Consider the following 23,145-nt stretch of genomic DNA (forward strand, 5'->3'; position numbering starts at 1 on the left):
TGCAAAGAAGCCAGGGAAGTGATTATATTTGGAGAGGAGTGGAACATTGTGACTGCACTGCTAATAATATTCTATATGTTGATCAGGGTGGTAAGTGCAGGCATGCATTCATTCTGTGATGGTTCATTGAGTGGTACACTTGTGTGTGTTATACTAAGTGTGTGTTATACTTCAGTATATTCCCTTCTTAAGTTTGACCTGCAGATAATATCTTCTGCCATATCAGTTGTGTCTACAGATTGGGGTTTTATTTTCCTTCTTTGATTTTGGTTTCTGTAAAAGTCTTTGTAATTTTATCAACTCCCTGGACATCTTACCCATTTTTCTCTAACCTCACTCTGTTCTCTCTTTATGGCTTCATGTGCCTGTTGCATAGAGCCTCTATCTTTTTGCATTCTACTAAGTATGCCAAATAATTCATTGAGGTTTTTTTTTTTTTTGATCACTTTCAAAGACATGTTCTTCCTTTATGACTCTACTTATTCAATAGCCCTTTTAGTAAAATCAGGCTTGTGAGCTTTCCCCTACTCCTTCCTTACACATGGTGAAATCCATTGAAACTTATTTTCAGGAATCATAGGAACGATTGCCTTCTTCTTTTTAGTAATGGTCAGATCCTCTGCTGACATCTATACCTCGGGAGTAAATTGGTGTCCATTTTGGTTGCCACTTTATAGCAGTAAGGGCCAGGAGCAGTATGTTAAGATGTTTTTCTCACTGCCTGCTTCAGAGAATCATGTAACTGAAACCCACAACTGACAACATACATTCCACCAAGGTTATTGCTAGAATTAACCTATTGTCTTAATTCTTGGGGGATCCTCCCCACCCCATACACACACAGTCATGTATAGCATTGCTGCCAGTTGTCTTAGTTCTGTCCTTTACTGCCTAATCCTTTTCTGAGAGTTTCAGTCACGGAAGTATGTAGAAAGGTAGTGGTCAGGGTTCGGTACTCTGGCCTCTGTTAACAGCAGCATTCATCTGGTAGTGCAGCTAATGCTAAACACTATGATTCAGACAAGTTGTAAATATCAAGTTAGACTATACAGTGGAGATCTATTTTATGACAGAAAGCTTAGTTTGGTTTTTCCTAAATTTGGGGTATTTAAAGTGGGTAGTTAGAGGAAGCTTTATTACCGGACTTCCAGCAAGATTATTTTGAGCTGGAATACTTGCCCTGATTCTGCTGGCTGTCTTTGTTAAACCTACCTAGCTAGCATTAAGTCAGCTCATCTGGGGTATCAGTATCAGCTATTAGGGTAGGTTTTGTTAAAGGTTAAGTATCAGACTTGGAAGTTATTAATATAATCATTACAGGGTAAGAGTGACTTATCTCAATAAACTACCAAGTCTTTCCCTTTTAGGCCATCAAATTTTAGGATTACAGATGGTGGGTAGAAAATAGATAAAGTTCCCCTCTTTCCCCTCACCCTGTGAATATACCTTTATTTTTTTTCTATTATAAATATGATATTTATCAGTTAAAAATTTTAAAAACATCATTGTAGTTTTTTAAAAAGGCACAAAGGGGAAAGCTCTCTGGCATCTAATCTTCTAGAGATTTTATTACTAACAATTTGGTGCGGTATCTGTCCAGTTTCATTATTTGAGTATATCTATTTAAATGTATTATATATAGTTTCAGAACCACAAACGGAATCACATTATGTATTCTACTGTACATATCGTCTATTGAATATTTACTATGCGCCTGAAACCGTGCCACTTGTTTTACATATATTTTCTCATTTAATCCTCGTAATCACTATATATTCAGTTGGAATTATTGTCCCAGTTGTACAGAAACAAACAGAATTACACAGCTAGAAAGTGGTAGAGCTGGGACTTGAACTCAAATCTGTTGCCAGAATCCGTATTCTTTATTCCATTGTTCTGAACCTGCTTTTTTCACTTAGCAGTATATTTTGGACATTTTCCCATGCAAGTGTACATGCAGATATATCTTGTCTTAATGGATACCATGTTCTGTTGTATTATTGTCCCATAATTTATTAGCAAAGCCCAGTTAATGGCTTTTTAGTTTGTTTCTAATCTATATCTCTCGTCTTGTGCGTAACACCATTCTAATTACCGTAGTCTTGTGGTTTATTTTAATCATAGTAGGGCAAGTCACATATTTTTTTCTCTAAAAATTTTTTTACTCTCAAGTGATTAATTCTTTTAGAATGATATATTTAGCTTATAATGTTCTCTATCATCCCTGTTATGATTTTAACTGGAATTGTGTTAAATAGTATAATAGTATATTATATTATTATAATATAGTATTATTATAAATAGTATATTATATTATTGGATTTTTGGATCATGGATCCCTTTGAAAGGCATTTGAAATATGTGTGTCATCTTCTCCCAAAGGTATACAAACAGCTTTACATATGATTTCAGGATGTTAAGGAACCCCTGAAATCTGTTTATGTATCATAGGTTAGTAATTTTTGCTGTAGAAACTGAAGAATACCAAAATAGAGAAATCTAGGAAAGTATAATAAGTGACTGGGTTATTATGTTGTGTGCAAAGAAAAATATTACTATTTTTGTGGTATATGAATTGACAATCAGCTCTTGTACCCAAATAATAACATAAGGATATTGAATTTCTTTGATGACCTGAATGAGAATGACGATTTTGCATCACAACTTTAGGGATGTCTAGGCCAAGCAAGGAGCAATTAGAAAAGCAGTAAGAAAGACAAACAGGCCAGAGTGTTGTACATAATATGAACTTTCAAGTCACTTAGATCTGAATTTGAATCTCAGCTCTACTACTTAATAGCTATGGGAATTTAGGTAAGTCACACATACTCGCCAAGTCTAAATACATTGCAGCTGCTATTAGCAATAAGAATAATAAAATTTATCAAGAAAATAGAGCATTTCTAAAGTTAAATATGAAGCTTTCAATAAGAAGGATCTAAAGAAGGGCAAAGTATTCAAAGTGAGTTTGTATTGTTTCCTTACAATTAAAAGGTAGTTCAGCAAAAGCTAGTTCTTGTAGAATAGTGAGATTAGAAGCCTGACTTGAGAATTCACAAAGAAAGCCAGTATTTTAATAGCTGAAATTTGAAGAAAAGGACTAGTGAACAATTATACCGATTAGAAGGTGTTCACGTGCTTTAAAGCGGCGGCCCTCAATCTTTTGGGCAGCGGAACTGGTTTCATGGAAGATAATTTTTCCATCAACCGGAGAGGGGGTGGGATGGTTTCGGAATGATTCAAGCACATTACATTTATTGTGAAGTCAAACCTCTCTGCTAATGATAATGTGTATTTGCCGCCGCTCCCCAGCGCTAGCATCACCACCTCAGCTCCACCTCAGATCGTCAGCCATTGGTCTCATAAGGAGTTCGCAGCCTAGATCCCTCGCATGCGCAGTTTACAGTAGGGCTCGAGCTCCTGTGGGACTCTAATGCTTCCAGGGATCTGACAGGAGGCGGAGCTTATGCGGTGATGCCAGCGATTAGGAGTGGCTGTAAACACAGGGGAAGCTTGGCTTGCTTCTTACTTGCCTGCTCGCCTGCCGCCCACCTGCTGTGCCATAGGGTTCCAAACAGGCCAGGGACTGGTACTGGTCTGTGGCCCCGGAGTTGGGGACCACAGCTTTAAAGGAGCACCTAAGAGAATATATTGCCATTTTGTAGATCACTAGCATTTAATCTCTCAACAATAATAACAACAACGGCAACTACTCATATTTATTGAGAACTCTCTCCACCAAGAACTGTGCTAAACAATATGTGCATTATCTCTTTTGATCTTCACAACAACCCCCAGGAAGTTGATCTTATCTGCATTTTATCAATGAAGTAGGTCACAGAACTGTTAAGTGGTAGACCAAGAATTTATTCTCACACTCAAGTATTATGCTGTTACCTCTCACTGGAATCAGTACACTAGTGTAACTGCAATCTAACCAGAAAGTTCACATGAGCAGGAATTTTTTTGTATCTCCATAATGTACACAATTTGTTTTGAAAATGAGGAATTTGTTAAAGTTATCAAAACTGTCCAATTTAGTACTCCTACATCTGTGTTTCTATATAATAATAGTAAATATGAAATCCTAACATAAATCCATCAAGGATTGAAGTGTTATTCATATTTGTATTCTAATTTGTTCAAAGTGGGTAAAGTATGTATTAGATTTTTTTTTTCAGTTAACCCAATTCAATTAACTGGAACCTTCTATTCTAATCATCATTATTAATATATGTGTTTATATATATGAGCATAAGGAAATAAATTCAGCCAGACCATTAAGTATTATATCCAAACAAGCCTAAATGTTTTCCTTTATCTGTTTAGAAGTTTTCAGATAAGGAATAAAACATTTTAATTTTTTGCTAAAATCAAAATTAATTTTTACTTTCTTTATGTAAGAAAAAGAGTGCATTGAAACTATGCCATATACTGATCATTTATATAATATAATCTTATCTGACGGCAATCTGTTTTTAGTTTGTCTTAAGTAAAACCGACATCTTTAGTAAATCTAAGGTGTCATTTCTTGGCTGTTAAATCTTTTGTGGGGATAATTAAGAGCACTGGGTACAAAATATTTTACTTTCAACTGTTCAAAAACTAGGTTATAATTTGTAATTTTTCTAAAAAGATTTGAATATGGTTTTAAGGAATACTGTATTGTTTGAGAACTTCATGAGTTAATTCTCTCTAATTAAAATTTGAGTATCCCTAATTTGTAATATAATTTTGTGGTGTGAGAAAAAGAAAACTAATGCCAAAATGCTTTTGTCATTAGTTTTCTATGTCTGAAGTAATGGTCTAGTTAATTTAAAATGAAAGAGAAATACTGAAATTCCTTCACTAGCAATCAGCACTTACTGAGGTCCCTTGGTTTTGTAAAAATGTTTGTAGTTACAACAGTATTTTATACTTTTTATATGATTAAAATTTAATTCCTTTTCTTATTTTTGGTTTGGCTTTCTTTTGTCTACTTTTCTTTTCTTTTCTTTCTTTAATTGAAAAAACTAATGGAACCAAATATAACATGGTACCGTTTTCTCCTTCTTTTGTATAATCTTGTTGCGTGTCTCTACATAAGCTGTTCTGGCCACTCATCATAGTAACCAGCTGGGCCATTTCACCTGCTGGAGCCATTAAAGAGGACTCTCTCCCCCTAGATTAATCCCCTCCGACATTAGTTTTTTGCACTGACAACTAGAGCAGGCATTCAGAATTTGCAGGTGGCCAGTGTGACGCACATAATTGCCTACAATTTTAGGCAATGAATAAAAATGGTCTACATTACTTGTCAAAGGTTGTATATGCAGTGCCAAGTGAGATCTATGGGAAGCCTTTTAGGGTTTAAAGAACAGTTAATAGCAAGGCTGCACAGGGCTTTTTTAATCATAATGCATTTGTAATATAGCACTTTGATCTTCTCCTTGTAGGAAATGGTGTTACATTAGCCACTTTTAAACATTTATGAGTGAAATTCAGTTATAGAAGAGTAAAAGTGATTATTCTTAAGCAGAACATGTTAGATTTCATTAAAAGTTTTCAGCTTGCCCCTTCCTTGTTAAAATCTGTGGGAAGTCCTTTGCCTGGAGGGTTTCAAATCAGTATCTAAGGATATAAAGCTTTTTCCTTATTTTTCCTGTTGGTAACAGCAAGATTTGGAAGGAAGGTATACTAAATATTGAGATAATTTATACAAGTGGATATTTATAGAAGAATAATTGGTTATGGTAAAGTAAAATAGACCAATGAAAATCCAAGAAATCTATTACTAATAGTTGTGTAACAATAAATTTTGAGAAATGCATATTTAAAACATATCTATAAATTATCTTTAACAACAAAAAAAAAAAAAACAGATGACTCTCAAATACACTTCTTCTGGAAGAGCTTAGTTTGACCTTTCAGACCCAAGAGCCTTTTATTAACACCTGCCTGTAAGGAGAACCTTGCCACACGCAGCTTTTAGATTCAGAACCACAAAACTGATGAGGAAAGGCTTGAAGGGTTCAGTTTGTGTCACTTGCTGTTTGCCGTTTCCATTTCACAGATGATTAATCTTTCTGTGAAGAAAGGCCAGAGAAACAAAGCACATTGGGCTCTTCCTGCAGTTACTCCTTCTGAATGCACACTAGCTTGCTAACTAAAAGGCCTTTAGATTTCCAGCAGAGAGAGATGTTCTGAAAGTGAATGCAGCTGGTTGGAGGTCACCAGTGCAGGGCTCTTGCCATTGTGTAATGGAGGCTTTGGCAGGTTGGGTGGGGGGGAGGCTTTAGGAGAAGTGGGCAGGGAGAAGGTGTTGGCAAAAAAGTAATTCAAAATAAAAAGGGTTTTGGTCAGTTGATTTAATATTTTGGAGGGTAGATCATCAGTAATAGGCTCAATTTCATCTATTTTGTTTGTTTTTCTTTTTAAGGGAAAAAATGTAATTTAGTCTCTCTCCAGTACATCTCCTTACTCCATTTTCTAGTAGCTTGTTTGTCTTGAATGTGACATCACTAGGTAATGTTGAAATATTATTAACTCTTTTGTTTAGTCTTTGGTGTGATTGAATTGTCTTGAGATTTTTCAGACTGTTACTAATTTTGCTAATATTCTTCATTTTATAGATTAAAATTTTAACATTAAAAACAATGTTTCATTAGTATTTGGTTTTTAAATGAGATATTAAAAATAATTATTTGTGTGGCTTAGTTCCCCTCTCATTAAGAAAATTTATTTTTATTTTGAGGATTTGAAAACTTGATTTTAATATTTAGTTCCTAAATGCTTACTATTCATCTTGTATTGTTAATACTTTTTTTTTTCTATAACATATAGGATATAATGTGCAAAGTCAAATCCTGGGTTATAGATCAAAAGAAACCTGTTCGCTTCTATCATGACTGGAATGACAAAGAGGTATGTTTTAAATATCATAGTATCTATTACTACCTTGACTTTGATTTCTTAGAGAACAAATTAGAGTTGTCATTTTTTTACACTTATCATATCTGAACTTTTATTTCTGTCAGTGATTCCTTATTTCCAGGCTTGTTTTTTTTCTTCTTTTCCCCACTCATGTTATTTCATAACAACTAATCTTTTGGAAACAAGAATTAAAAAATGAAAATGCTTACTTGTTTTAAAGGAAGTTTACTTTCTAATTATTCAATGATTTACTCCATATTTGCTCAACTTTTAAAAGGGATTCTTTCTCGATCTCCCACTGTAGATTGAAGTATTGAATAAACACTTATTTTTGACTTCAAAACCAATGGTCTACTTGGTTAATCTTTCTGAAAAAGACTACATTAGAAAGAAAAACAAATGGTAAGTTTTTCCTCCCCAATTATACCCAGACACATGATATCTATACACACACGCACACACACACACACACACACACCCCCACACATACTTACTGCTGTGTTTGATTTTAATATTTTTCTCCTTGTTATTAAAAAGTTTAAAATGGCTGAGAAAGCTTTGCCTGGTGTTTACCTTCAGAGATGAGTCTTCTAATGGATTAGCACTTGAGAGAACTTAGGAAAGCTGAATTATATTAGACAATATTGAACCAGACATATTTACTTATCAAATTTATTATTCATTATTGTTTATTTTCATTGCAAAATGAGAATAAATGTAGTTGCAACCATAAAAGTTTTTAAGCTAGGGATTTCTAGCTGTGTTGATATTATAGGTGACTTTAAAATATCCACTTAGGGTTGTAGCTGGGCATAAATTTTAAAATCCAGACTTACTGTTTTAAGAAAAAAGAAAACCTGTGGTGGGCAGGGAAAAGGCCAGGTACTTGTTTCAAGTGCTTTAAAAGTATACTAAGGTAAAAACTATGCATTCACATGTTGATTGTCATTTTTGACATGTAACCAAAATGTACAAGATTTGTTTTCTTTTACTAATAACTTCAGAAAATCATGTGTTCATGTACATGTGGGCATATATACATTTGGCATAGTACTCACTTTGACTTGACTCAGTAGACCCTCAGTATTTTATACTGTTGAGTCATGTAAACAAATCAAAACTATCCAAAGCAAAATATCTGAATTCTCCTAAAATATATTGTTGGTTTCTCCCTGTACTTCATTAAGTACTTAGATGCACATGGTTTCAATTTTCCATTAAAAATTCTCATTTCCATATGATATCAAAGAGTGAGAAGGCTTTAAACTGAAAAATAAACATTCATAGACTGGAAGCCAAAACAATAATTAATGTCAGATGGTTAACTCCAATAAATCATTAGAATAAATTCTGTGAAATTACTGCAACTAAAAATGCCCTGTTGATATTACTATAAGACGTTTTGTGTTCCTGATAGGAAGCTGAATTTAGCCTCTTTATTGGTAACGTTCTAGAAAACATAAATTTAACATAAAAATTTAGTTCAAACTAGTCAGTGTCCTCCAGCAAGTAATTAACTTTAAAATAATCAGTTCTGTCTTCTTTTAAATTCTTATAAATTTGATGATTAATGTGTTAAGAATTGATACCTTTGGGAAGGAATTTTAAAATTTATTACTTGACCTCAGTTAATAAATCTTCTCATCATAGTATGAATGGTAAGGTTTCCTGAAACAATACAGACATCAAAGTTTAAATGAAAAGGATGAGTCAGTTTCCTTGCCCAAAGGGGCTTCTCACACCTGTATTTGGATGATTACAGGTAGAACTCCCTGGTTCTAATTGTATAGTAAATACCATTTCCCAGACCCTAATGGTAGACAGACTGCTTAGGAGACGCCAGTCTGTGATTTAGCTGTCGCCAGACACCCCATGTTTTTTGTGAGACCAGTTGTGATGATGATATGGTTATAGCCAATTGAAAGTAAACTCTTGTCTAAATGGCAAATTTTAATTTATAACAATGTAGAGGTATGAATAATCCCATTTTATAAAACCAAATTTTAATGGGTTTTATGTATAACTAATGATCTGGTTTGGGGTTGGTATGTGTGTGTTTTGGGGGTTGAGGAGGGGGAGGGATTCAGATCTTGTGGAAGTTAGTGTAATTGTAGCTGAAAGATCAAAGACTGGGTAACTGAGTGATGTTCCAGAGGAGAATTTACCACATAGCCATTTTCTGTACAGTTTCTGCCGCCTGCTGTTCCTATTTTCCCTCAAGCTAGCCATTGACTACCCCCTGTGCATCCCTGCTCGTAAAAAATGATTGAGGAAGTATTTGTCATGTATTTATGAGTGGGAAACATTGTGTGATAGGGAATGGCATCTACTGGAGCCAGAAAGATTGCCATTTTCCTTTCATTCAGCTACTCTGCTATAGCTTTAAATCCTCTGTTTATGCAACATAGCCTTTGTATTAAAGTGCAGAATAAATTTTTATTATGAAGGGTATGAACACTAGGTTTTCATCGTTTATAATACTGCAAGCAGCTGTAAATAGTTAAAATTCATTTTAACTACTAAATCCTTTTAATTGTGTTAGCATCTTGTTTTTTGGTAATGTTTACATTTAAGATCTATTTGCATTAGTTGCTCTTTTAGCAAAAGGAAAAGTTTTTTTGTTTTTTAAGATTAACATGTAATGTTACTATAGCAAATAAGACTGATGCAGGAAACAGTAATAACTATTTTCATGGGTCTTTTAGATCTAGAAAACTATTTTAAATGGTCAGGAAAGAGAAGGAGAGGTTTGTGTCTCTGGCCACAAGAGGAAGACTAAAACTGTCGTTATTTTAGCAGGTCACCATTTCAGAAATAATGAACACTTTAATTTCTAGTAGAAGTTCACTTTAAATTTAAATGGTAACATGTTATTTTTCAATCCTAGAAAAGAAGGGAGCATTTTGAAAGATAAGTCTATTGTGTTATTGAGTAGGTGTAGTGACCTTTTGAAAGATGTAAAAACTGGAATGACTCCAAGCATCTACTCACTAGTTTTAACAACATTAAATTAGTCATTTCGTTGATTTATGATTAAAGACCTAGCCCCTGAAGAGAAGCTGATGTGTCAGCCGGGTTAGGTGTAGTTGTGTTATGATCAGATGACAGTAATCAAGATGTTATAAGGGAATCCACGAAACCTTTTTTTATTATTACAAATTGCTGTTTCTTGAATGAATAAAACTATGTAGAAGTTTTTATTGTTTTTGGTGAGTACTAATGATTTTTGAACACTTGAGGTTTTCATTTTCTAATATGATCAGTTACTTATAACTAAGATTATACTATATGCATCATTAATTTTCATTTGAGATTGCCTACTGAGTCATGGTGTCAAGCAGGTACAGGACATTAGAACTGTCAAGCCATTGCTTAATTAGGGGTTTAAATTTCAATCTTTGTACCTTTGCTGCTCTGGTAATAGTGATGCCATCCAATTATAGAATCAGTAGAATAAACTGATCTTAGATATTTTGTATACCTAATAGCTACCAGTTATGTTTCATTTTTGTCCTCATCCCTACCTTTCTTAATATAATTATCCTTGTTAATTTAATAAAGGATAATTATATTTTATTGTTTATTATGTTAATACTACATATCGATGTTCAACTGGAAAATATAACTAAAATTTAGGACATTCAGACTTCCTCTGTGTATATGTGTTACACACATTTGCTTATAACCTGGTGGTCTTATAGTCACTTAACATTACCTTTTTGGTAGCAGTAGTATGAGTCAGTTAATCTGAGTGATGAAATTGATTCAAGATACATAGACAAATATTTGGAAAGTCTTTTAAGCTATTGTATAATGAAGGGAAATGTGTCAAGTTTCCTAAATGAATTTTAAATAGAAAAATGTTTTATTATTAATTCTTATTAAACGATGATTCAGTTCTCCCTCCCACACATACCTTTCTGCTTTTGTTTCCCACATAATTTGTACACAAAAACTAAAAATAGTTTGGGGATTTAATACATTATGTGCCTGGTTAGGGGGAGAAAGAATCATGGAATAGATCTAATATTTTCTGTATTTCTTGAGCTGCTTTTGAGAATTACAGCTCGTATATCTCAGCAACTATGTATGTAGGTGGAAGTGTATATATTTTTGACACATAATTTTGTATGTCTATACTTGTGTATATATCTATAAAACTATTTTAAGAGGTCATTAATTTCTGACAAGATTGTTCATGTAAGCTAGAAATTTAACACAGCTTTGGAAAAATCCCTTTGTATTATGATAAAACTTTGAAACAGTATTATTTATACTATGAATTAGGATTTCAGCTAATATTTGGTGAATGAATTTTGTAGACTTAATTATTTCTTACTTCGTTTGATCAGAATCTTGAGAGTTAAAAAGAATACACTAAAGAAAAATGATCTTTTTATTACAAAAGATGGAAGGCTGAAAGTGAGGGTGGGGTAAAAGCTTTGTCCATTCGGGAATCTCTTTTTTTCAAATGTACTTTTGTATTTGAATATATTTTTACATATAATTGTAAATTTCTGTCTGGTTTCATTAAATAGTTTTTGGTTATTCTAATTTCAGCAATTTCATATTCTTATCAAGAGGCAATAATATACTTATACACTTCTGATTTCTTGTTATGAAAAAGATCATTATAGAAAAAAGCACATCTTTCTATATAAACGTACTATTATTGACCTTATGCATATTAGGAATTTCCTCTGGCCTGTTTGCATTTTGCCCAATACTATTTATTGCCAGTGATTTCTATTTGCCAGATGGCTCACTGCATTTAAGATTGTGATATATTTGGGAACATCAATTGTAATCTTCATTAGTACCATCTGCTGACTTACTGATTTGTGAGTGATATAACTTATCAAATATGTTAGAGTTTCATCTTTTTTTAAACTAGCTAAAGGATTTCACTCCACATAATCCAGAGATTAAAAGGTTTAAGCTCTTTTTAAAAAATAAATATTCCTTAGGATTCTCTAATGTGAAATTAAAACATGTATTTCTCATACGTGTACACACATCTATGATCTAGGAAATGAAATACAAAGTTTGGTTTATATCTCTACAGTGTTCTTGAAATTGCGAATGATTCATGTACACAAAGAATTTCCCTGCCTCCCTACCCTCCTCACTTTGGTGGATAATTCAAGGACAATCTCCTTAAAAATCTGTGTCCCATAGATTAGGGGCCTCTGAGTCAGACTTTGTTTCCAAAACTATGAGTTGGGCTAAGCTATACTCTTAGAATGGGAATTTTGACCAGTGGTTGGTGGAGGTGGAGAATTTTGAAGCTCAGAAATCTTAGGACTGTTGGGAGAAGGAGATATAAGGCAGGACCTTGTGAAGGGTTTAGAATGGAGTCCTAAGGTAGTGTGTAAGCGTTGAATAACAAGTTTTCCTAGGGGAAGTCTAGAAAAGGAAAACAGAGATGCTAATTTGGGCAATTTCAATGTTTTGCCTAATATCTCCTGCTTGTGCAGGATAGGAGAGAAGTATTATTTTTCTCTGCCCATCCCTCCTGTGCACCGTGTTCCCCAGGCACATGATCCACCTTTGGAATTAATGTAGTTCAGCTACTTGATGAGTTAAATAGACCTTTGACCACTAGACCAAAATGCTGCATACCATTAATAACATTGTTTCTGTAAAGAAAATAAATTCTAATGAACTTTGAGAATATAGTCTATTTGTAAATTGGGGGGTAGATATTATCAGGAAATTTGTTGTATTAGGAGAATACTACTTTAGAATTAGAATACTAATGCTGGGGTTTTTATTTGCTGCTAACTAGCTCTTTTGACCCTAGGCATTTAAATTACTTAGCCTTTCACGTAGAGATAGTTCATTCAGATTGTTCACATAAAATGTGTTCTGTATAAACAATGCTTCCCACATTTAATTATCATAGCTCACAATGACTTTTTTGTCCTTCTGAGTGCATCTTCTGATATGTTCCTTTGGTTTTTCTTTCTGTTATATGAATTAGGGAACAAAATGTAGCACATATATAAATATATCAGTGAAACTCCCATGATATCATTGCTATCTTCTATATGACCCCATCTCAACCAGCATATATAGGTTTGTCATGGTAGAATTTTTCCTAACTGGGAAACTGTACAGAGCATTCTCAAGGTAACAAATACCCAATTTAAGAGCAACTTTTCTGGACTGGGTTGTAAATAAGAACTGATCTTTCTCCTACTCTCATTCCCTCTCCCATATCTTGAGCCCTTGAAAATAAGTCTTTTCTGAGTCTCTCCATGTTCTTTCCCATCTTCCTCATAGTGGGCAGCTGTTGACCTGACTAGAATGAAAGTAAAGTGAAAATAAAACCAGTTTGTAGAATTGGTATAAGGCATATCTATATTTGAAGTTAGTAACATACTCAAATTATGGCACTCCCTTATTCTAAACTGACCTAGAAAGCATTTTCAATCAAAAACATTAGATTGTGAAATTCACCCTCAAAAGCCTATTTACTTCACAGTGTAGTAGAAATAGTACATTGGGAATGATAGAGGAGAAATAAATAAATAAATGAGAAATAGTATAGTTTGGGTATACTTTGGTATCTGTGACCATTTTTATCGCCAATTTTAAAATTCTGCCTAAAAATATATTCTAAGATAATTGATTTAAACATTTTGGGTATATTCCTATTTATAAGATTGGGACTGCACACTGTTATCCGTTCAGTCTTTTTAATGTTTTACATTAAGAAAAGAAATTAACTTCATGAAAACTGTCATTGTGAATATAAATTTCAGATATACATTCCTTATGAAGACTGTGAGCTTATTGAGGAGGTAGGTATTATGTTTTCTTCTTCCTTTTTTAAGCAAGTAGTCATTTAGCCCTTTTGTGTGTCAAGTACCATTCTAGCTGGTGAACAGAAAAAGCCCTTGCTCCCTATAGGGATTATAGACTCATGCAGTAATAGATATCCAACAAACAAATATTTAATATCAAGAAATGATCAGGACAATGAATAAAAACAAAGCAGAGTAAGGAGAGACTGTTTTAGTTGGGGTGGTCAGGGAAGGCCTTATAAAGTAAGGGTATACATCATGAAAGATTCTGAGGAAAGCTCAGTCCAAGGAGCGGGAACAGCAAGTACAAAGGCTCTGAGGTAGCTAGATAGAATTAAAAAGGATAAGAGTCACAGGAAAAGAAGCTAGAGATGGAGACATGGGTCAGTTCATGTAGAGCTTATTAGACCGTGGTGAAGACCTTGGATTTTATTGAGTGTTATTGAGCACTGAAAAATAATAAAATGTAAGGACAACCACTTATAAAGAACTTATGTATTCTTATTCACATACATTGCATTTAAATCGATTTTAAACATATCCTAAATGTATTCTAAAATTTAATTTGGATTTTAAGAATGAACATCATGTATTTTCTAGTTTGCTATAGTTATTTCTTATAGTCCAGAAATATTTTTGATTACTAAATGTTTTTTGTTTTGTTTTATTTTTTGAGACAAGGTCTCACTGTATTGCCCAGGCTAGAGTGCAGTGGCATCATCATAGCTCACTGCAACCTCAAACTTCGGGGCTCAAGCAAACTGCCTGCCTCAGCCTCCCAAGTAGCTAGTACTACAGGTACAAGCCACCACACCCAGCTAATTTTTCTGTTTTCTGTAATGAGATCTCACTATGTTTCTAGCCTGGTCTTGAACTCCTGACCTCAAGCGATCTTCCTACCTCAACCTCCCAAAGTGCTAGGATTTCAGGTGTGAGCCCACCCTGCCCTGGCCAATTCAATTACTAAATGTTTTAAGCAACCTTTAAAGTAATATTTGCAATTATATCAGATTTATTTTGAATTTAATCCTTATTTTTCCATGCTTGTCTAGTGACTTACTGATTCATACTACCACTCATGAAGTACTTTTTAAAAGTCCCCTGATGTATGACCTTAAAGAAATAGATTCGACTTTATTAAGAAATAATAATAGCCTATATTTGTCTAGAGCTTTACGGTGTTTCAACTTACTTTATTTGATCCTCAAATTCTAAGATGATCCTCATTATACTATTACATTGACCTTGAATTGAATTTTTACTAAAATGAAACATTATCATCATTGGATTAAGAATTCTACGTTTAAGTGTAGGAGTGGGTTACATCAAGAAAGAAATAAGATTTGTCATCTTCAAAGTTGGCTTTTCAGTACTTTAAATATTTGTCATTGAAATAGGGGTAGTCAATATTCCTGGGTGGTAATCAAGATTTGTCTTAGAAATTCTTTTAAAAGCATGGTATGGTCTGTGGAAAACATCTTTGGGTTCAGTCCATTTTGCAATTTAAAAGGAAACTATTAAATAGCATCTGTCCATTGGTAATCATTTTTAGCCTTTTTATGATGTTTTAAAAGATATCTGGATATCTGATATGAAGGTCACTACTACTTTTCAAATATAATTTTTTAAATTGTTACCTTTTAAATTGTGCCATTTTTCTTTTTGTCTGTCCCACTTTCCCTTTTCCCCCGTTTAATATCATTGATTTAGCTTTTTCTATACCAAACCAAAAGACATACATAGCAAACCATCATTTATTACTGAGTTTCTGCTCTGTAACAGGCACTCTGAACTTAGAAAATGCTGAGATGTTAATAGAAGAATAGGTAAAACTTATATGAATATAAGTTTCATGATATTATATTTATGAAACAGATATTATCATGCCCATTTTAAAGGTAGGCAATTGGAGAGAGTACAAAACATGGCCAGGTTCTTGTAGCAGGTAAATGGTAGAAATAGATCAATTTGATTTAAATGTTGTGCCTGTTCCCCATGCAATGACTGATGGCCAAGTGACAATACAAGATATATTTGTGAATTTTCAAAAATCTTTGAAAATAGTACTTTTGCAACATTTTTCTATGTTTTATCTTAGAAAATTTCATCTCCATCAAATTGTTTAGGGCTTTAGTTAATTTAAAAAACAATTCTCGAGATAACTACTTCTGTGTGCTTTTCTTAGGATAATAAGCTTTTGCTGCTGCTGTTTTTGCCTTATAATTTTCTTTAACACCTAATTGTTAAGAGGCAACAACAATATATTTTAGCATCCCACTTAGCATCCATTTTTAAGCAATACCATGTGTGAAAATTTTGGTGGAGAAAATACAATGGCTCTTAATGAAATCAAAACTAAAAATTGTATCAAATTGTCAAGCCTAAAATAATGGTACAGAATAGACCCCAAAAAACATAGCTGTAATTACAGATCAGTTTATATATTGATATGATAAATAGGATTTGACTTTTTAAAAGAAAATGGTAAACCATGTAGTTTGTTAAAAATTATTCTTCACTGCTGGGGTGAGGAAATTGATGTGTAAATAAACAGGGAAATGAGAAGATACCATATGTCTTAGTCCATTTTCTGCTATAACAGAATATCACAGAGTGGGTAATTTATAAAGAAGTTTATTTGGATCATGGTTGTAGAGGCTGGGAAGGCTGAGAGCATAGAGCTGGCATCTGCTTAAGGGTTCACAGAAGGGCAGAAGGTGAAAGCTAGTGTAAGAGACAGAGGAGTGGGTCAAACTCATCCTTTTTATCAGGAGCCCACTCCTGAGACAACTAACCTACTCCCATGATAACAGCATTAATCCATTTATGAGGGCATAAAAGGCATTCATGACTTTTAATCACCTCTTAAAGGCCCCACTTAATACCATTGCATTGAGGATTAAGTTTCTAACACACAAACTTTGGGGGCACATTCAATAGCACCATGAAATAGAACAGTGGCAGATAATATGTTTGCCTGATGTATTAGTAGTAGTTGTTGTGTCAGTTAACTGACATACAGTTAAGTTGCTGAACACTTAACTGTATGCCAGTTATGTTTAAAACTCCCATAACCTTATAAAGTAGGTACCATTATTACCTACATTTTAAAGAAGGGAAAGCAAGTATAGAGAGACTAAGGAACTTGGCCAAAATTACATAGCCAGTCAGCAGTGCCAAAATTCAAACCTAAGGAATTCATCTGCCAACTTCATGTTCTTTACTACTATGCCATAGTATCTCAGCATGGGGGCATTGGTGATGTGGGAAAGGTGGACAAGGCCTGAAAAATATGTCATACACTAGTCATATTTTCTGTCACTATAAATTTCATTTAGATAAGGTTTTGTTGTTGTGAGACAATTCATGCACTATAAAATTTGAGACTAAAAATTCACTATAACATGATTAGACAATGTCAACTGAGGTTAATATAAAAATTGTATCTTTATTTTTGTGGACTTATCTCTATAAACTATTTTCCAATTTAATAGCTCTTTGTAGGGACAATAATTAAAATAGTTTCTATATTTTTACATGGAAAATACATATTGATACTTTTTTCAAGATAACTAATGTCTTCAACCATTTGTTTGTTGTGTGTATGTATTTATTTTTAACCACATACTGATTTATTCTACTTCCTTGCGTTTTCAGTAACTTGGATTTGTTTTTGAGAATTACTTTGGGAGTAGGGAAGTGTGTATGTATGTATGTATCTCCTTTATTAGCTAAAGTACAATTGGATGGTTTCTGTAATGGTTGAGTATAATATTAAGTGCATAGCAATATAATGAACATTGTATATGTACATATACATCCAAGGCTTGGACAAATATAATGACTACCATTTTTTGAGCATCTATTATATGCTGGACTTTGGGGCATTTACATATGTTTTATCATTTGGTTTAATCAACATATCCTTGGAAGACAAATTTCTACCCATTTACTAAAGAGAACTTAAGGCTCAGAGAAGTGAAGTAAGAAACCTAGTTAAATGTTTCAAAGACGCTTTTAGCTCAAATTCATGAGAGAAAAGTAAAAAACATTTTATGCATTTATAACATGATTTTCATGCAACAGAAAGTACACAAAGAGTTTTCTATGTTGTTTGTATCCTAGTGAAAACTACACAGAAACCCATACTTGCTAGAGAGCAAACATAATTACAGTGTTTTGTATAAGCATGACTCAAGATAGTTTATGTGGTTTTCTTATAGCTCTTGGTTTCCTTGCCTGTCAGAGAGAGTAATGCTTTTCTTATAGAACTATGAGAATTAAATAAAATATGTTACGTATATTAAATGAAATTATTCTGTGGCAGAAATAGATCCATTGGCTTGAAATACAATTTTATTAAATTCTCATAATTCTATGAGAAAAGCTTATGTCTGTGTATGAACATAGATAGATTGATAGTTAATTGGTTAGTTCCTGGCAGTTGTAATTACATAATAAATTATCTTTAACTAACTTTAGTTCTGCTTATATAAAAGATTGCAATGTATTTTAGAACTGGAAAAGAAAAATCTGTGATAATGCTTTTATTGTTTAAAAGTGTTTTTTTCCTGAGCGTTAATTTTGAGAAATTATATAGAATAGTTTGTATGAAATATTTCTTGCATTGTAGAATTTAACTCCAGGCCAAATCTGAGATAGAAACAGAATAGAACAAAAGAGAGGAAGAGAGATTATGAAGACTGTCAGCCATTTGTTTCTTTTCCTGTATTCAGAGGTAAACATCTTAGTTGTCTGGATCTCTTAAAATCAATACTCTTAAAAACTTTTACATGATACTAGGATACATTATTAAAGCCATATCTGGTTAAAGTTTTCTGACTAAATATGATTAAGTAATTGTTTCTACAGTTATGCAGTTCTTGATTATAGTGTGTGATAGAACATTATTTTCTTTTAAATCTGATATTAAGTAAAATATGTATGGCATATGTTTTAATCTGACTTACCATTTCTTAGACACTTTGAATATATAGCTTAAAGACCAACAGATTAGACTGGGAAGTTCTGTTAGTTTCATAATTTTGGAAAACTAAAACAAAAGAAAAAATGCCCATTAAGCATTCTTAGCCATATGTAGGGGAAGGTGTGTGAATGTGGCTTAGCTAAGAATACCTACTTTCTTACTATGCATCTCTTTTGGAATTTTTTTTACTATGAAATAGTTAATAGTTATGCATTTGCTGTTTCATAGTTATTTTAGTGCCCTATTGACATCAAGGGTTACTGATTGTTGTAGTTCCTGACAAATAGAAATTATTGTATATTCCTAAGCCATTTCTGACAGAAGATATAAAGTTTTGACAAACACGTATGGCACAGCAAGTGTCCAATTCTAAAGAGCAAAATAAATGCAAACCACCATTATGGTGAACACAAACAGCCTGAAAGCAAGTTATCAGTAAGCAAATAATTGTTGAACTGTTATGAATGGAATAGGATGTTGAAATAGGGCATGATTGGCTGATGTTACATATGTCCTTGATTACCTTCCTTGTGCTTTTATCCTAATAAGTGACATTCTTTGTATTCCCTTGGATGGCTAGACAGTCTGACACTGAAGAAGAATAAATATTGCATGTGGTACACATTAAGCTGTCATCCAAGACAGCATTTATAAAAAGTAACTGGAGAAATTCATAAGGAATTCTGCACTGCTACAGTTTTCTGGCTCCAGTCATAATTGTCAAAGTTCTTGACACATTCAGGTCTTCAGAAATGATTTAGGTTTACAGTGGCTTGGTGTATGAATAATTATTATGGATTTGTGTTCTCATATTGCCTTTGGATGTTAATGTTAGTTACCAAAATGTTATATTTTACGATAATTTTTATTTTAAGGAATGTCTCTACATTGATAATTGTGACATATCTTCCATCTTACAGACTTTCATAAAAGAATTTTAGACAATTCATGTACTTGAAAGGAAGAACAGGAGTTTTTAAATGTTTACTTTATCTTTAATCTGTTGGAAAATATTGCTTGCTTGTGTTTCGTGCTGGGAAACAACTTTGAAAATAAGTATTTTTATTTTTCTTCTCCAGCAACATTGGAAAGCCTTCAAACAGTCCAAATGAATACCATTTTAAAACTATTTCCAAAAAACTAAATCACTGCTTGATGTTTCATTTTAAAATATTGTATGCTTTTATTCACATAGTTTTGATATTTTAATGTAGTTCTTTGAGGCAAGGCATTTCTTCTAGTCACTATTTTCTCTTGAAGTTTTCTTTCCTAGGAAGGTAGATAGAAATTTTGAAAAGACATAATATTGTACTTCAATAGGCATACCTATAAAATAAAGAGGTGAGTTATAAATGTAAATTTAGAGAGCATTTTTAAGCCCCTCTGTTTTTCACTAAAACACTTCTTTTTATTCTATCTATATTGTGTATAATATCTGAAAAATGCCGAAATTTTTTTTCTTTTTTATATTTCTGTAATCTGGCACAATTATTCCAAACCATTTGAAATTAAGTAATTAGTATTCTCATTCTATAATCTAATCAAGAATGTGGCATAGTCTGTCAGCTGATTACTAGGAAAATGTGATTAAGTATCGGAATGATTTAGGATCCAACACAAATATGAAAATAAAATAACAATGTTGAGCTCTAAATTCTGAGCCTCTGTTTTGGGGGGAACAAGAGGTCAGTCAGGGTTTCTGTGACACCTGTATTTTGTGTTGGTTTTAAAATTTACGATATTAATTTGGGGGAATGTTTTTCGGGTACTACCTTTACTCTGAAATCTAAACCATCCATTTGGCTTGAAGAAACTTTTCTCCAAGTATAACACTACTCGAATGTTACCTACAGCTTTTAACTCTCTAGGCCACTACAGAGCACAAAATATTTGCCCAACTGGTAAATTGAACTGTAAGTCCCACTGTGGGAAATTGCTTTGCTGTGCTCCAAACAGCAGTTATCTTAGTAATTGTACCTGAATTCTTTGTGGCTAATAGAGCGTGGACGTCCATTTTACAAGCAGAAAATTATTTCTCTTAAATACTTTTAATTATAAAGCTGCAAAATAAAATGTGAATCAGCAGACTATAGTGAAACATTAAACCACGTCATTTTTAATTGTTGTTGCAGAAAAGTGAAATCCTTTTTTCCCTTTTAGTGTAAAACTGTACATATCTGACATTTCACATTCTAAACTGGAGCTCTCAACAAGGAGCTTATCAGAGCAAATTGTCTAGTCCATCCCCTTCCTCACTCAAAACCTAATGACCCTTTATCATCATGGTTTAGATTGCTGGACACAGATGTGAGAAAATACAAGTAATCTACAGGTAACTACAGTAGCTGCACTGATGTTCTCAGAGAACTGACTGCTGGGAAGATAAAGAGCTTCCCACAGAGTCTGTGACTTTCCGGCAGCAAAGCACATCATGAGCTCATACATGAAGTTTTATTTGCTGAAGATTCACAATAAGATGCATTAGAACATTCAGCAGGGACTCTTTTTAGATGAGCACAGAAATTCTGGAGGGTTACTAGTTGATGCAACAGTGCATAGCATTACACGAAAATAAAAAAGTTCGACAATATTAATTCTTTCTACGGACACCAAAAATTATAGCCACAATACAGCATTAATACTGACTTCTTTTCTTGATATTTATATAATCTGCTACTGACTATAATCTTTCTCTTCACAAAAGGCTGAACTTCTTGCTGAAAAGTAGTTTGGTCATGATTTTTAATATGAAAGCAGAACAGCATTTCTCAAACTTTAGTACTAAATTGCATTTCAAAGGACTTGTTTATGGCCAGGTGCTCTGCTTTTGTTAGCTGCTAAGATTGTGATCAGTGCGGTAAACTCATTTATCTATTTGTATGAAATTGAGTAATTTACCATGAAAAGGATGATCAGTTTTGGATAAAGGTACTGCACCTGTAGCTTAAGTTTTATAATTGTTAGCTTGACTATTATTTACAATGATCATAGTTTCATACTGCTTTAGAATAACTACAATGCAAAGTATATTTACTTAATTTTTTTATGTATGAGATGTTTTGTTTTTAGTTAATGAATTTGGTTTACGTTTACTAGATTAGGGTAAATCAATGTGAATTAGACTGCCTGAACTTCAGGTGTGTGTTTCTTTTCAAAAACCATTTGCTCATCATATTTTTCTAAAAGCTAATTAATTTTGTTTCTGTAAAAACTGTAACTACTAGATTAGGAGTAGTCATATTACCTTCATATGTCAAAGTGAATTACAGTTCTCAAATCATTTCTAGAAATTATCATTTTAGTAGCTGAAAGATAAAGATAATTTTCAACAACCAATATTGGTTAAGCAGTTGACAGCCAACAAAAAGCTACTGAGGTCTTTGATTCATTCTTGTATAGTTGTGTATGTTATATAACTAGCTTAATTGTTGCTCTTTATGGAAAATATTGAAATGCTCAGAAAATTTGAGAAGATGTTGGTTGAGTCATTTTGGCTAGCTTCCTACTCATTTTTGCTTCAAGATTATTATAATGTACTTTTGAAAACAACTCTTTGCAAGTGAAACAACAAAATTGTATCAAATGTACCTGCAATCTTAAAGAATTAATTCAATATTAAGCTTCTAGTATAGAATAATCAATGAGCAAAGTAAATTTCTTATAAGAAAACAGAAAAGACAGGTTATCTGTTAAGTACTACTGAGCATTAATATCCCTATTATTCTTTGATAACAATTAGTGTCACTCTTTTTGGAGATTTTTATCAGTGAAGATTTTTAGTTTACTGTAATATATTTGAAATATTTGTAGTTGCATGGCATAGATTAATCTAAAAAGTAGAACACTGAAGAATTGTTTGAGGTGGTATTATGCATTAATTCTGTTTTTAGTTTGCTATAAGATCTAAAGAAAAAACTATATTTGTTTCCATTTAGCAGCAAATAGGAAACACAGAACTCAAAATTCTACAAAGTACATTTTCTTACCCTCTTCATGTTTAAAAGAAAAGAAACCAGAGGAGCATATGCAGTGTAAGATTGTTTTGCATTTTTTGTTTTTACATCACCAGATTAAGTATAATGAAACCCATCTGCAAATTGTAGGAACTACTCATTGGTTTTTGTCAAGGACTATAGTATGCTTTTCCCCCTTCTTTTTCTTCTAAGGTTTTTAAAAAAATTTCAGCAAGATATACATGAAATTAAAAACCTTGTCTGTTATAAAGTTTTGTTTGAGCTTTTTAAACTGAGTGATTAGCAGAAATAATGACCCTGTCAGCCTTAATCACATTAAAATGTGGTTAACATCATTTAATTTTTTCCACTTAATATGCAAAAATTTCCAGTAGATTTGCAGTGAAGGCCATTGAAATTCCATTAGAACAAGAATAAAAATTTCAGGCATCATTTATTCAGAGAAGAAATAAAGGTCTCGATT

The 23,145-nt window shown here is 32.9% G+C and overlaps 1 protein-coding gene across 1 annotated transcript in view; it reads left to right on the forward strand.

Moving 5' to 3' along the window:
• Nucleotides 1–23,145, forward strand: part of OLA1 (Obg like ATPase 1) — a 173,073-nt gene that overhangs the window by 123,238 nt on the left and 26,690 nt on the right. Inside the window, exons 6-7 of the mRNA XM_069470764.1 lie at nt 6,823–6,903; nt 7,217–7,314. Of these exons, the coding sequence (XP_069326865.1) occupies nt 6,823–6,903; nt 7,217–7,314 (179 nt within the window). The remainder of the gene's footprint in view (nt 1–6,822; nt 6,904–7,216; nt 7,315–23,145) is intronic.

This window comes from Eulemur rufifrons, chromosome 1 (genome assembly GCF_041146395.1).
Source record: "Eulemur rufifrons isolate Redbay chromosome 1, OSU_ERuf_1, whole genome shotgun sequence".
NCBI lineage: Eukaryota > Metazoa > Chordata > Mammalia > Primates > Lemuridae > Eulemur > Eulemur rufifrons.